The sequence below is a fragment of the Lygodium microphyllum genome, chromosome 7 (assembly GCF_053477565.2).
Source record: "Lygodium microphyllum isolate KBCC chromosome 7, Lygodium_microphyllum_v1.1.10, whole genome shotgun sequence".
Lineage (NCBI taxonomy): Eukaryota > Viridiplantae > Streptophyta > Polypodiopsida > Schizaeales > Lygodiaceae > Lygodium > Lygodium microphyllum.
The window spans coordinates 17,834,015-17,847,117 of NC_141141.1; the positions used below are offsets into that span (position 1 = coordinate 17,834,015).

The 13,103-nt window shown below is 39.5% G+C and overlaps 1 protein-coding gene across 1 annotated transcript; it reads left to right on the forward strand.

Moving 5' to 3' along the window:
- Window positions 1-1,829: 1,829 nt before the first annotated feature.
- On the forward strand, window positions 1,830-6,930 carry LOC148033221 (uncharacterized). Its single transcript, XM_087681106.1, has 12 exons — window positions 1,830-2,194; window positions 2,364-2,770; window positions 3,246-3,310; window positions 3,508-3,626; window positions 3,935-4,077; window positions 4,230-4,748; window positions 4,857-5,111; window positions 5,494-5,651; window positions 5,734-5,813; window positions 5,933-6,071; window positions 6,286-6,435; window positions 6,554-6,930. Exons 2-12 carry the CDS (start codon window positions 2,452-2,454, stop codon window positions 6,722-6,724), a joined length of 2,118 nt encoding a protein of 705 aa, XP_087537232.1. The 5' UTR covers window positions 1,830-2,194; window positions 2,364-2,451; the 3' UTR covers window positions 6,725-6,930.
- The last annotated feature ends 6,173 nt before the right edge of the window (window positions 6,931-13,103 follow it).

Sequence of the window (13,103 nt, forward strand, 5' to 3'; positions counted from 1 at the left end):
AGGAATAAAGGATGGGGAGAAAAAGGAAGATGATAAAAGAAAGTAATCTCATGTTTTGAGCTAATTACCTCCATGCTCTCTCATTCTTGTGGAGTGGGAGTGGCAGGATTTCAAACTATTACCAAATAGAATACAAGTGATATAGAGGCACTTTGCAATTGTTAATTCCAACCCGCCTTTAAACGATAAGGGTTACAACTAACTATATATGTGCACATGCCTCTACTTGGGGTGGAAATTGTAGCTCGCTCCTAGCTCTTATGAAGTTGTCAAAAACATTCCTTCTCTTGTAAGGGAGCCAATTGCAAAACATGTGCCAAAAAGCAAACACTTGGGGACTAGTGATATTACAAAAAAATAGGAATATGCTGAGAATCTTGCTTGCATGTCACTCATTGATTGCCAAAAAGTATTACATTACTGGCCCTCAAGAAGTGTACCCTTACCTCTTGAATTTGTATTTTTAAAATTACATAAAATATTCTAAAAATAAAAAACTCAATATTGGACTTGTTCAACTCCTCTTGATATCCCCATATGCTCATATATTCAAATCTCAAAAAAACTACAAAATGTAAAATCCACCCTAAAAATACACATTTTTTCTTAGGTGTTCTATAGTTGGTTCCCTTTCTCTAAGTGGTTGAAGATTGTAACTATGAATTGTTGGAGGATTAGGCATTTGGTTTCATACTTGGATGAACAATGTCCCCTTTAGCATGAAAAACTAAGCAATATAATAAGGGGGGCAATTGTAGAACACCTAATGAAAAAGATGTATTTTTGGAGGGGATTTTCCAGTTTGCATTTTTTTGGAGATTTGAATGTATGACCATATAGGGGACATTGAGAGGAATTGAATGAGTCTAATATTGTATTTTTAACTTTTAGAACCTTGTATGTAATTTAAAATATACACTTTTTGGGGAGGCGGTGGTTCTGATGACACTTTTAAGCAAATCAATGAGTGACACCTAAGTAAGATTCTCATCATATTCCCTTTTTTGTTACATTTTTAGCCCTAGAGTGTTTACTTTTTGGCACCCATTTCACAATTGACCCTCTCTTACCCTAGTACCAAAGGATTGGGTTCATGCTTGGTGTCACACCTTATTTCGTACATCACTTACTTTAGTTAGAAGTTCATTTTATTTAAATGTGCAAAATGTCTTACAAAATAAAGTATCACTTTCTGGAAAAAAACCTCAGTAATTCACTAAGAAATTAAGGGTGTTCTATTATGATAATATTTTAGCCCAGAATACCACTCGAATGCACTTTATGTGCAAGGTTTCTTAGTAGTGCACCATTGAGGTTAAGTGAGAAGCTTGAACAAAATATTTGACTTACAATCATACATAGCTTGTAAGATCTTAATTCTTTGTAGTTTGTAAGGAAGAGTTTGGGGTAGCGGCAGCCATGGAGAGAGAGACAGAGACAGAGACAGAGACAGAGACAGAGACAGAGACAGAGACACACACACAGACAAAGAGAGAGAGACAGCGAGAGAGCTTTGACCAAAATGGGCGTAGCTCACTTAATAGGTTGAATGTATGTTGACCATAAAGTCTTTTGTAGACTTCCTACACACAAACAATCAGCTAATAATAAAAAGATAAATAAAGGTGGGGTTGATAAAACCGGTGGTTTACCACTAGCGTAACACAAAATTATTATCCAAACAAGTGGTTTACCACTAGGGTGACACACAATTATGTGGGAGACCGACCCTTGGGTTAGGCATTTAACCCTGGTTAGTACGAAACCATTCGCGTGTGCTTTATGCAGCCGTCGCAAGAGTTTGAGGCACTGAGGTCTCTCTCTCTCTCTCTCTCTCTCTCTCGCGCGCGCGCGCGATCGATCGACACTCTCAATACATCAATTGTGCAGAAGAGAACGTCTGCAATGATGATTGCCCTAAAGGATAGCTATGTATTAGTAATGTGCGCAACATACGCCATGCACTAATATCTTATTATAGCTCCACGTCTCTCATGATCGTAGCTTCAATGGGCGACTAATAATCATCATCATCATCATGTATACACACTATATCCTGCTTTGCTATCCGGCTTTGCTTTGAGATTTACACTTCATTATGAGGCAAGAATTAGTGCAGAATTGAGGGGTATAAGAATGACCAACTGATTACTGAAACTGATCAGGTGGCGCCCCAGTGAATGATCACTAGAAGGTGAGACAGAAGAGCGCACAGAGAGAGAGAGAGAGAGAGAGAGAGAGAGAGAGAGAGAGAGAGAGAGAGAGCTGCCTGCTCTATCGTAACGCTGGATTTTTCAGTTAATAATTCTGCTCTCGGTCTTATAAGCTTTTTAACGCTTGCAATTGTACTGCTATTCCCACAGGTTAGAAGCCACTAATCAACTGCTTCCATATCTGTATATGCCCATATACACATAGATTTGCTCCAATCCCCTTCCAACCAGACGCAAAATGCAGAAAAAGAGCAAGCTGCAGCAGGATTACCAGTCGCTCCTCCGATGGCAGAACCAAAATCAGTTCTTGCAAGACCGCCATGGCAACCCACAGCTCAAGGAATCCTCATCCTGCAACGATCCATCGTGTCCTGCTGAGAGAATAGCAGTGGCATTAATGCCGTCTCCTACATTCAAAGGCGCTTCTGAACCAGCAGAGAAACGGCATATTGCCCTGTACAAGAATGGGTTTGACCTCCTTTGCTGGACCATCAATATGGCTGCCCGGCCATATGATCATGTCATTGCCCTCCGCCCTGGTCCAACCGATATCAGTGGTATGTCTTTGTTTAATTGATGTGATTAATGATCGCCTTTTGGTTGGAAAATGGCTGCAACTACAGAGTCCTACAATTTAAACTGGTTGCAACTTGGTTGATGTAAATCAAATTGATTATGGATTGGGATGTAATATTAGCAACTTTTGAATAGCAGCAATTGATTCTTAAAGGATGTCTAGGAAGGTTATACAAGAATGAAGGCATTGCAAAATATGCCTGTCCATCACTCTTTCAGGCCTGTGCATACCTATATATTAAATGATACAGACACAGGCCTTTATCAAAATAGGAGAAACAGGCACCAACACATGACGCTAAAATTGCCTTTCCATTTCAGCTTTGGGGCTAAAGCTACCCCATAATGAATGTCTTCTTTCCCAATTTTCAAGTGAATATGTTCCTCAGCTGCTTAGCTATGTTATGAAGGTTGTCATTGCAAATTCAAGGAATGACATACTGCTTATTTCTGCAGCAAATGAGCTTGAAGCCATTAATTCTTGTTTCAAACCGCTGCAGGATTTGTGCAATGTAAAAGAAGTAAGTTCATATTTTCATTCTGATGTGTGATATCGTTGTGCAAACATGTTCCCTAAGTTGGTTATACATTATTTTGAGCAGTGCCTGCAAATGGTCATTCTGTTGAGCATAAAGCTCACCAATGTGCTTATGTTCAGGCAGGTTGGATATGTAGACCGTTATCTATTGTAATTTTGATTCTTTTGTGGGTGGGTTAGGTGCGGTTGGACGTGATACCAGTACTCAATCACACTGCAGAAAAGCACCTGGCCGAAGCAGCATCAGCCATTAATGCTACAATGCTTGTTGTCACAATCTCAGGTCATCACCTGCTGAGGTATCCATTATTTCAGTCCATTCTTTCACTAGTGTGCAGGCATGCATGGTAGGGAAAATAACATATGCATATGCAGACTGTTCATCAAAAGATAAACACTCTACAATGGCATGTTGGCCTTTCAGCTTTCAGAAACCCTTGCACTGTGTAGAAACTCCTTGCGCCACATGCATTCAAATCCTAATTTCAAAATCTGTAAGTGATCTGCATAATCACAAAACTGCAAAAACCCCACCATTCAGTGCAGCTTGCAATGAGCATTGTCTGGACTATCACACAGTATATTTGACAGTGAAAATCATTTCCAGGCATGCTCAAAGGAAAGGAAACTTCCTTGCAAGACATGTCCGAACAGGTTGCTCAGTACTTGTTGTCAAAGACTTTAAGATTCTATTCTACAAAGACAATCAATTCAGAGCTGCAACACGCAGGAACTCTGTTCTTGGTGAAGGTCAGTTGCTCTCAAACACCTCATTTGTGTGAATAAGCTGGAAATGTATATATGCGGTACCATATGAATCTCATAGATTATGTAGATGAAAACTGTTACACTTCCCTTTGGCATAACATGAAGGTGGTCACAAGTTATTTTGGGTGCTTCAGGTTATGGGATAGATGTTTGTTTTCAGCAAAATGGCAGCAACTTCTCATGTGATAAGGTATGGCCTGACAGTAGAAGTGCACCCCCTTCACCGAGAAGAGTTCTTGACAGTCAGGTGGCATTATCAGATTCGGATGAAAGCCATGTTTCTAGTCTTCATGCGAGCATATTATCTCGCTCCTGTTCTAGAAGTTCTGCTCTAGTTGAACTCTTACTTGAAGATGAGGATGGTTTACCTCTACAAACAACCAAGAGTTTCCGGCTAAAGCGCTCCAGGTGGCAATATCCCTCATCTCGTGCACTAACATTTCCCTCCTCAAGACAGCAAAAGAGCACCCCTACCACGTCCCTGCGTAAGTCAGTGGGCACGTTGCTGAAATCATACATGAGTAGTATTTGGAGTGCAAGAACTTCGAGGAAAATGAATGCTCGCACCCCACACCTTGTCTCAGGTGCTGCCAATGTTTGGAAGAGCTTTACCTTTGAAGAGATCCTAACAGCAACAAATCACTTTGATCCAGGTCTTGATCCTTTATCTTTCTTGCCATCTAGGCCATCATCTTTATGCCATGTATTCACCATGTGCAATCCCAATCTCAAAAATGACTGAATATCACATCTCATTGCAGACAATCTGGTGGGAAACGGTGGTCATGCAGAGGTCTATAGAGGTATACTACCCAATGGCCAGGTAGTTGCAGTGAAGAGATCAATATGTGATGAAAATGAGGAACAGAAAATCGCAGAGTTTCTGACAGAGCTGGGAATACTCGGCCACATTTCTCATCCTAACATCACCTCTTTGATTGGATACTGCATTGAGAAGGGATTGCATCTTATCTTTCCATTTTCAGAACAGGGATGTCTGGCTTCCTGGCTTTATGGTAAGTCATATGTAGGGTTTTTGTTGGTTTGAAGCTCGGGAAACAAGCCTAAGAATATATTGTCATGGAAGTTGTTTTCTTTTCTCTGCGTACTTTCAACCTCAAACTGTTCTTAGACCAAAGTAGTTCATGCCAAACTCATTCAGATTGGATGCCATTTAGAGTCCTTGAACTCATTCAGACTTTAGCAGACGCTCCAGAGCTCATCCAATATCCTAAACTTGCCTGAGCGAGATCTCTGCAAATATTTTCATGTGTTGTCCACAGCCATGGGTTAATTGTGCATAGTACTAAGTATTTTTGCTTATTGAGATTTGGAATACATGAATTTCGTACTTTCTGCAATTTGATGTTTCTTGCATGTGAATACATCAATTTGCAGGTGAAAAGCTAGTAACAATAGGATGGGAAACAAGATACAAAGTTGCAGTAGGCACTGCCCGTGGATTAAACTACCTCCATAATGGTTGTCACCGCCATTTCATCCATCGCGACATCAAGGCATCCAACATTCTGCTAGGTCCAAACTTTGAACCACAGGTCTGTTTCACTGCATACTTATGTCAATGCCAGATTGTGCAAACATAATTTAACTCAAATTAGCAACCATTAGTGATTGCAGATCTCTGACTTTGGACTTGCAAAGTGGCTACCTGATCAAAGCTTGCACCATGTCTTGACTCCAATTGAAGGGACATTCGGGTATGGAAGATGCAACCTTGAAAGCATTCTGAACATGCAGGCTGACAATCATGCACAACACAGCCCTGTTACTTCTCAGCTAGCTTTTGATAAACCCTCTGAAGACCTGGTCTTGGCAGGTACCTTGCTCCTGAGTACGTTACACATGGGCTTGTGGATGAGAAGGCTGATGTTTTTGCATTTGGGGTCCTATTACTGGAGCTCATCACTGGCAGAAAAGCTCTCAGCAAAGGGTCTCAATCAAGCCTAGTATTGTGGGTATAGGCTCTGAACCTGATAAATCTCAGCATTGAACATCCTTGGGCTTTTATGTAAGAGCCAATGCAGTTAGAATATATTTATCCTTTTCAGTGCTGATCCACATTGTACATTGTACTGTTAATCCTTGTGTCAGAGTAGCGGTGCAAGTCATAGAGTTCTCTTCTTTGGGCAATTTCATATATATATAAAGGCTATGTTGTTTTGGCATCAGGCAAGGCCATTTCTGGAAACTTTGAGCATAGCGGAGCTTGTGGATCCCCAGCTGGATGGCAGGTATGATCTGCAAGAGATGCAGTGCATGATGATGGTGGCAGCCTTGTGTGTTCAACAATCTCCCTTGTGCAGGCCATCTATGAGCCAGGTTTGCTTTCAGATTTTGCAGGGTTTCAACAAAAGTAGGTCAAACCCAGCACCAAATTTTCCTTACTCTGGAAAACCCAGCACTAATCACACTGATCACAAAATGCATTCTTTGTCAGGTATTGCAGCTTCTGACTGATGACACCAGCTCAGATATGGGAGATCCACAGAGTATCTTGTCATCATGCCAGTCATTCTCCCTGCAGGACTCCTTTTTTGACAGTGAATATACCTGTACCAACTATCAGAGTGACATGGAGCGTCATCGAGAAATTGCTTTGCAATTCTGAGTCTGTGTTTTGTCATCATCAACAAGCATGACCATGTCCCGCATGCGTAGGTGTAGCAGTGCCCATGATCAAAACCCTGAGTTCAGCTTGTCCACAATGTAACCCGAACTTATTTTCCTTTTCTCCGCCTTTCTTTACTTGCACATCTGCACACAAACTGTACCATACAACAAAACCTTTGTCAAATACAAAGATTTGTACATTAATTAGTGTCAAAGCAAGCCTTTGTACATTAATTAGTCAAATACAAAGAGCGATAACTAAATGAGGTCCTAAGTTTCTTGCCAAGGCACAAGAAGGTTAGAGACTTCGGACATATTTCTTGATATTTTGTCATGAGGATAAAGCTCAAGAATGAATCCATTTAGTGGTGCTTGCAAGGACACCATGGTGTGATTAACCAAAGTCTTAAGTTTCTTTTCAAGGCATAAGATAGTTAGAGACTTTTAGCATGCTTCTTGATATTTTATCACAAGGGTAAAGCTCAACAGTGAATTCATTCAGTGGCGCTTGCAAGGACACCATGGTGTTGCTACCATGACATCATGGCTAATGAATGCAATAGTTTCCCTTTGAGCAATGGTTCCAATGTGCCTAGCCCAAGCTACTTTAGTCAGCCTCCGCTTATGCACACTTGTTTACGCTATACTTTCAACATGCTTGGAGTAGTTAGTTAAAATACATGGTCCAAGGTTCCAATATGAGAATTAAAATATCAAGTAATGCAAAACATGCTTTGCGCATAACTACTTTTTAGAAAAGGAGCAAGGCAAAGGATCACACTGCAAATAAAGCCTTAGACTAGGTCATGTATGGTGAATACCATGGTCCCTTTCCACCTTTTTTTACCTACCAATACCACCTACTATAAGCTTATAAAAGGCACTCCTCCCACACTTATTCTATCTATCATTCTCATTCAGTTGTACTTGCATTATGCTTGAGTAATATTAGTTCCCTTTTGTCATTACTTATGTCTCATTAAGATTGTCTACTTGCTCATTAGTGATCCATCCTAGCATGCATCCTCAATATTTTTACATGGTATTAGAGTCGGTCTCAATGCTAATGAGTCATTAAGGCCATTAGTTAGGTCAAATAGGTCATTTCAATTTGATTTTTTTGTTCCCTCATCTCCTTGATTTTCTCACCTTCCTCTATACCTACCTACCTACCTACCTTGGAGGATATGTATCTCTCTTTCTAGGCAATATTTACTGGTGAGCTTAATAGGAAAAACCTTCTCTTGCTGATACCACTTCTCCCTATCACATCACTATTTGACATTGTCATCTCTTTGCTCTAGCATTGCAAATCTTGCAGCCCACTGCCTATTTTTGCCTGCATTCCTATCATATATCCTACATAGTCCGTACACGCAACAATGTTGACGAAGACCATAGGGCTTTCAAAGCTTGGTATATGAGCTCCTTCCCCACCAGAGATCTCAACGAATAAATGGTGTGTTAGGCCACACAGAGAAAAAAGCTAGTCGCTTATTAAGACACTAAAGAGGGCCGCCATAGCCTTTGAGCTCAAGCTCAAATATTTCTTCTCTCTCTCACTCCCATTGGGTGCCATTGACTCTTTGATCTACTGCCACACTTAGTTTTGAGTAGAGCTACCACTTCAAATCAACAAGAAGAAGATTCAACATTAAAATCTAACATCAAAAGTTCAACGTGCTAATCACATAGTGCTTTTTTGGCACTAGTGCTTCTTGTGTCTTTTGACACATTCAACTTCAACTCTCTTGTTGATCTACTCTCAGTTATTTGCTGCTGCTCTTGCCATCGAAATGGGCAAAGATTCACCCTCACGCCAATTCAAAGGTATTGGGTTCCACACATGATGGCAGATAAGGATCAAACTTGTCTTGATGAAGAAATGCTTATGGTCAAGAGAAGAAGCCAAGGGAAGCTGCACTCTCAGTAATATGGGACAAAAGTGATGATAAGGCTCAACCTATTATCAAGCTAGAGCTTGATGACAGCTACATTCATAATGTAGATGCTTGTGAAACTTTTCAAGAAACTTGGAAACACATAGATACCTTGTTTGGAGCACAATCCAAATCCTCCAAATATGGATTATTAATAGATTCTTCACGCTTGATATGAAAAGTAACACTTCACTTGCAACTCATTTGAATCATATAAAAATCTTGTTGACACAACTTGCAGGAATCAACTTAAAGATGGATGAAGACATTTGCATTAGAGGACTCCTTAAAAGTCTTCCACTTGAGTATAATAATGTCTTCATACTCTTCAAAAGTCTTCATGCTCGGGTGGAAGACTTTAGAGTACTCCTCAAAAGTCTTCCACAATTTGCAAAGGAGAAGCAAGCATCCCAAGTGGAGACCAACAACTCTATGTCAGAGGCAAAGGAAAGAAGGGCATAGTCTATGATTTTTGTAAAAGAACTAGACATATTGAGAAGTTTTTCTATCCTAGGAAAAGATCTCAAAGTGCATACCTTGCAACAGTCAAAGGAGATAAAGACAACAATGGAGAAGAAGAAGACACTTAAGAGCAAAAGGAGAGGACCAATCAGTCCCTCATTTGTAGCTAATTTTCTGATAGACTTTTTAAGGTTCATGTGTACTTGCCTAATGTTATTATCATAAGCTCTTGTGCTCCTTATGTAACCCTTGCAATACAGCCTCTACATACTTAATGAGGCCTTGTGACAGCCTCTAGCTTTATATGGTTGGTTTTACCATGTCTATAAGCAACGTTCTACTCATGGCAGGCTCTGTATATTTAGTGCTTGTCTTGGTTGTGATTGAGAAGGGGTGTTGAGAAATTTGCAATCATACCCACTCTATAGTCTCTTTGTCATGGATAGCAAGGCAAACAATCACATCACAAATAAAGCCTTAGACTGGATCATGTATGCATGGTTTACTAAAACCACATTTGGTGAATACCATGGTCACTTTCCACCTTTCTCCACCTACCAATGCCACCTAATGTAAGCCTATAAAAGGCACTCATCTCTCCGTCATTCTATCTATCATTTTCATTCACTTGTACTTTCATTATGCATAACATTTCATTTCACATATATATATATATATATCTCACTCACTCACTCACTCACACACACTCTCTCTAGTTGGAGGTACTAACCATGCAGTGTCTCGTCGATGTCTCAGCAGTCGAGCCATGTCACGCATCACCTCTTATGGCTCCATCCAAACTCATGCTCTAGGTGATTGAGGAAAATTTTTTTGTCAAGCTCTAACTGATCCTTGCATTGCAACAAAAAATAATTAAACCAACCTCTTGATATTTTGAATCATTAAAGCAAGTCAAAGATACATACGCCCATAGAACATGCACTTTAGGCATGTAGGTCTCCAGCAGCGATCTAATGCATCGATGGAAAATACGTTCGCCTCCGATGGGTACCACCCATCCCTCAGCGTCGATGCTGCAAGTATTATGCTTGAGTAATATCAATTGTTCTCTTTTGTCATTACTTATGTCTCGCTATGATTTTTTACTTGCTCATTAGCAATTCACCCTAGCATGCATCCTCAATATTTTTACAAGAGTTTGACAAGTCAACTAATGGAAATTTCATGCAATAGGTAAGTCTTGCATTATTACTCGGATTCAAAGGATTGGACTAGAAGATGTAGCAATTGTTCTGGTAGTGTAAAAAGCTCCCTTCTCTCCAAAAAGTAAAAAAATACAAAGAGCCTCAATGTAGTCCCAAAATCAATAGATTACCCTTCTTAAAATATGACATAATGAAAACAAAGAGTCATTAGATTTTTTTGAAAACTGACATGGAAGCAAGCTTCTAGAAGCTTGAGCTATTGTTTTTTTTCTATTAAAGATAATTAAATCTAACATTGTTTTACAGCAAGACTCCAACTTGTGTTGCTCTTTATCATATGTGTATACTTGGAGAAACCTTTGCATTTGAGAGTTAGCAAAATCATCCAAAAATCCAAAGCTCAATCCAACGAATGGATCATAATCTCCATATGAAATAGTGACTATCATACATAGTGAGCTCTACTCAAATTCCAATTGTTAGGAGGGCCCCATAGATATCCCCAAGAAACCTCTTTCCAACTATCTACTAGTACGGTGTGATTGATGAACAAAATGTGAAAGTTTCAAAATCTTCATAATATGATCTCACTTCACAAACAAATGAGTAATATGCTCAACCTTTTTCTTGAGGACAAGTTATGTTCCCTATTAAGAAACCTCTAAATAGCAAGAAGGTGTGACTGAAGAATGAAATGCAAAAGTTTCAAAAGCTTCACAATATGAACTTGGTTCACAAACAAAATGAGAAACATGTATAAAGTTTTCCTTGAGGACAAGTTCAATTCCCTGAGCCAAAGGTTAATGTTTTCATTTGTAACATTTTGTTAAATATTGGGTATTTATTCCAGCCTACATGCCACTTAATTTGTTGAGTAAAGGCTAGTGGTCAAGTCAAGCCAAGCTAGGAAGTTTGTCTCCAAGCCACTTGAAATCTCTACAATCAAACTCAACTTCAATGTAAATGGCATTCCTTCATTGATCCCTAGATTCATCCCTTAAAAAGATATAGATCCTCAAAAATCATTTAATAAGCTTCTATAAGATTGATATGCAGAATTTGGTATTTGTAGTTGAAATCCCACATGCATCCCTAAGTGGATAAGTCTTTTAATGAACTTGTGAGCCTAGTTTGGACCCCAAAAAGAATCAATCAAATGGAGTCAATTTTGGATTTCAAGGTGAGGGTTTAGATGGAGATCATGGATATGAAGCCATCTTGGACTCAATAAGAAAAGTGCATTTTATAGGGACAGCAAAACGTGTTCTTTGAGATGTCCCATGTTCAATAGTTTGCAAGCCCTACTCTATTTAGCAAAGGGGGATCCTTGATAAAAGAGTGACATAATGACTGTCAATTGATGACAAACCTACATGAAAGTTAGAGAGTACTTTATCATTTTGGAAAAGAGCAAATGACCTTTTGGTATTGTACACAATGCTATGGGTATGTAAGTGAGTGAAGATGAAAATAGATACCTTCAAATTACCTTTATCAACATATTTGGTATTGTAAACAAATTGTGCCAATAAGTCATGAGCAAAAATGAGTTCTTCACCCATCTCTAATCTGCATTAGATGTGCAAGCTTGCTATACTTGGATCCTACTCTTCCCTCCACTACTAGTAATCCACATAACCAAGTAGTATTTTATAAAGAATGCCTAGTTGTTTGACTCTCAATAAGCCAGCATATGTGTGCCTCAAGTGGAAGGGTTGAGTCTTCATAGAGTTCCTCAAGATCTACTTCACGAGTAATATTGACATTGTCTCCCATGTTGCACTTAAGGCTAGATGAAGATCTTGATTTACCTTGTCATTGTGCTCTTGGAGATCTAACCTATAAGCAACAGATTCAATACATTTAGGAACAATTTTCACTTCTACTAGTCTTTCTATAGAGACTCGTATTTTTAAAAATATTTTAAAGTGCACTCCCCCTCTTGAAACTCAAGAAAGGATCTTTATTTTGGTGAGATAGCATCCGTATACATACAACTTACTAAAGAAAAGAATCGGTTGACCTATGAGAGGCATCTTCTTATTCAACATATCCAAGAACTCAAAGCTCTAATAACCACTTGGATAGATGAGTTACAAATTGCCAACTCCACCATTGATAGCTCAAAGCACAAAAATTAAGGAGTTGCAAGATTATCTACCAAAATACCATTCAATTGTACCATCTCTTTATTCTACAGACATGGGGACCCTTCAACACAATGCTTCTTTATGTCCACTGACTGCAAGAATAAGCAAGAGCCCCTCTCTAGATGAGAGCCTCATCCAAAAAGAAGCCAGCATAGGACAAGGGGAGTGGACAAGCCTCAAATGGATCCCTCTAGAAAACTCCAATTCGGGATGGGTGAGTTAAGACTCTGACCAAATTGAGAGATGACAGTGAGGAGCTATAGAAGGTGTTGTAACTTGTAAAGAAACAACAAGGACCAAGGGGCTTGTGGCAAGGGATGGTGGCTTAATGATAAAGAAAATAGCAAGGGATGGTGGCTCATGAAATAAAGGCTTGAAGATGACCCTAAAGAAGCTCCTCAAGAGCTTGAAAACCTCCCTCTAAAACATGAAGGGCTAGGGAACCCACAACCACATCATCAAGACTAAAAGGGATGGGAGGTATAAGGGAACCACAAACTTGTGGGATGGGCTCTGAGAAGATGAGGCAACCAAAGAAGACTCCTCCATCTCATGGATGTCAAGGAACATTGATGCATATGTAATAGCTAGTGTAGATTGAGAAGTAGAGTTACATGGAGGTTCTAATAGTACAACTCCTTCCTTCACTTCTTCCAACA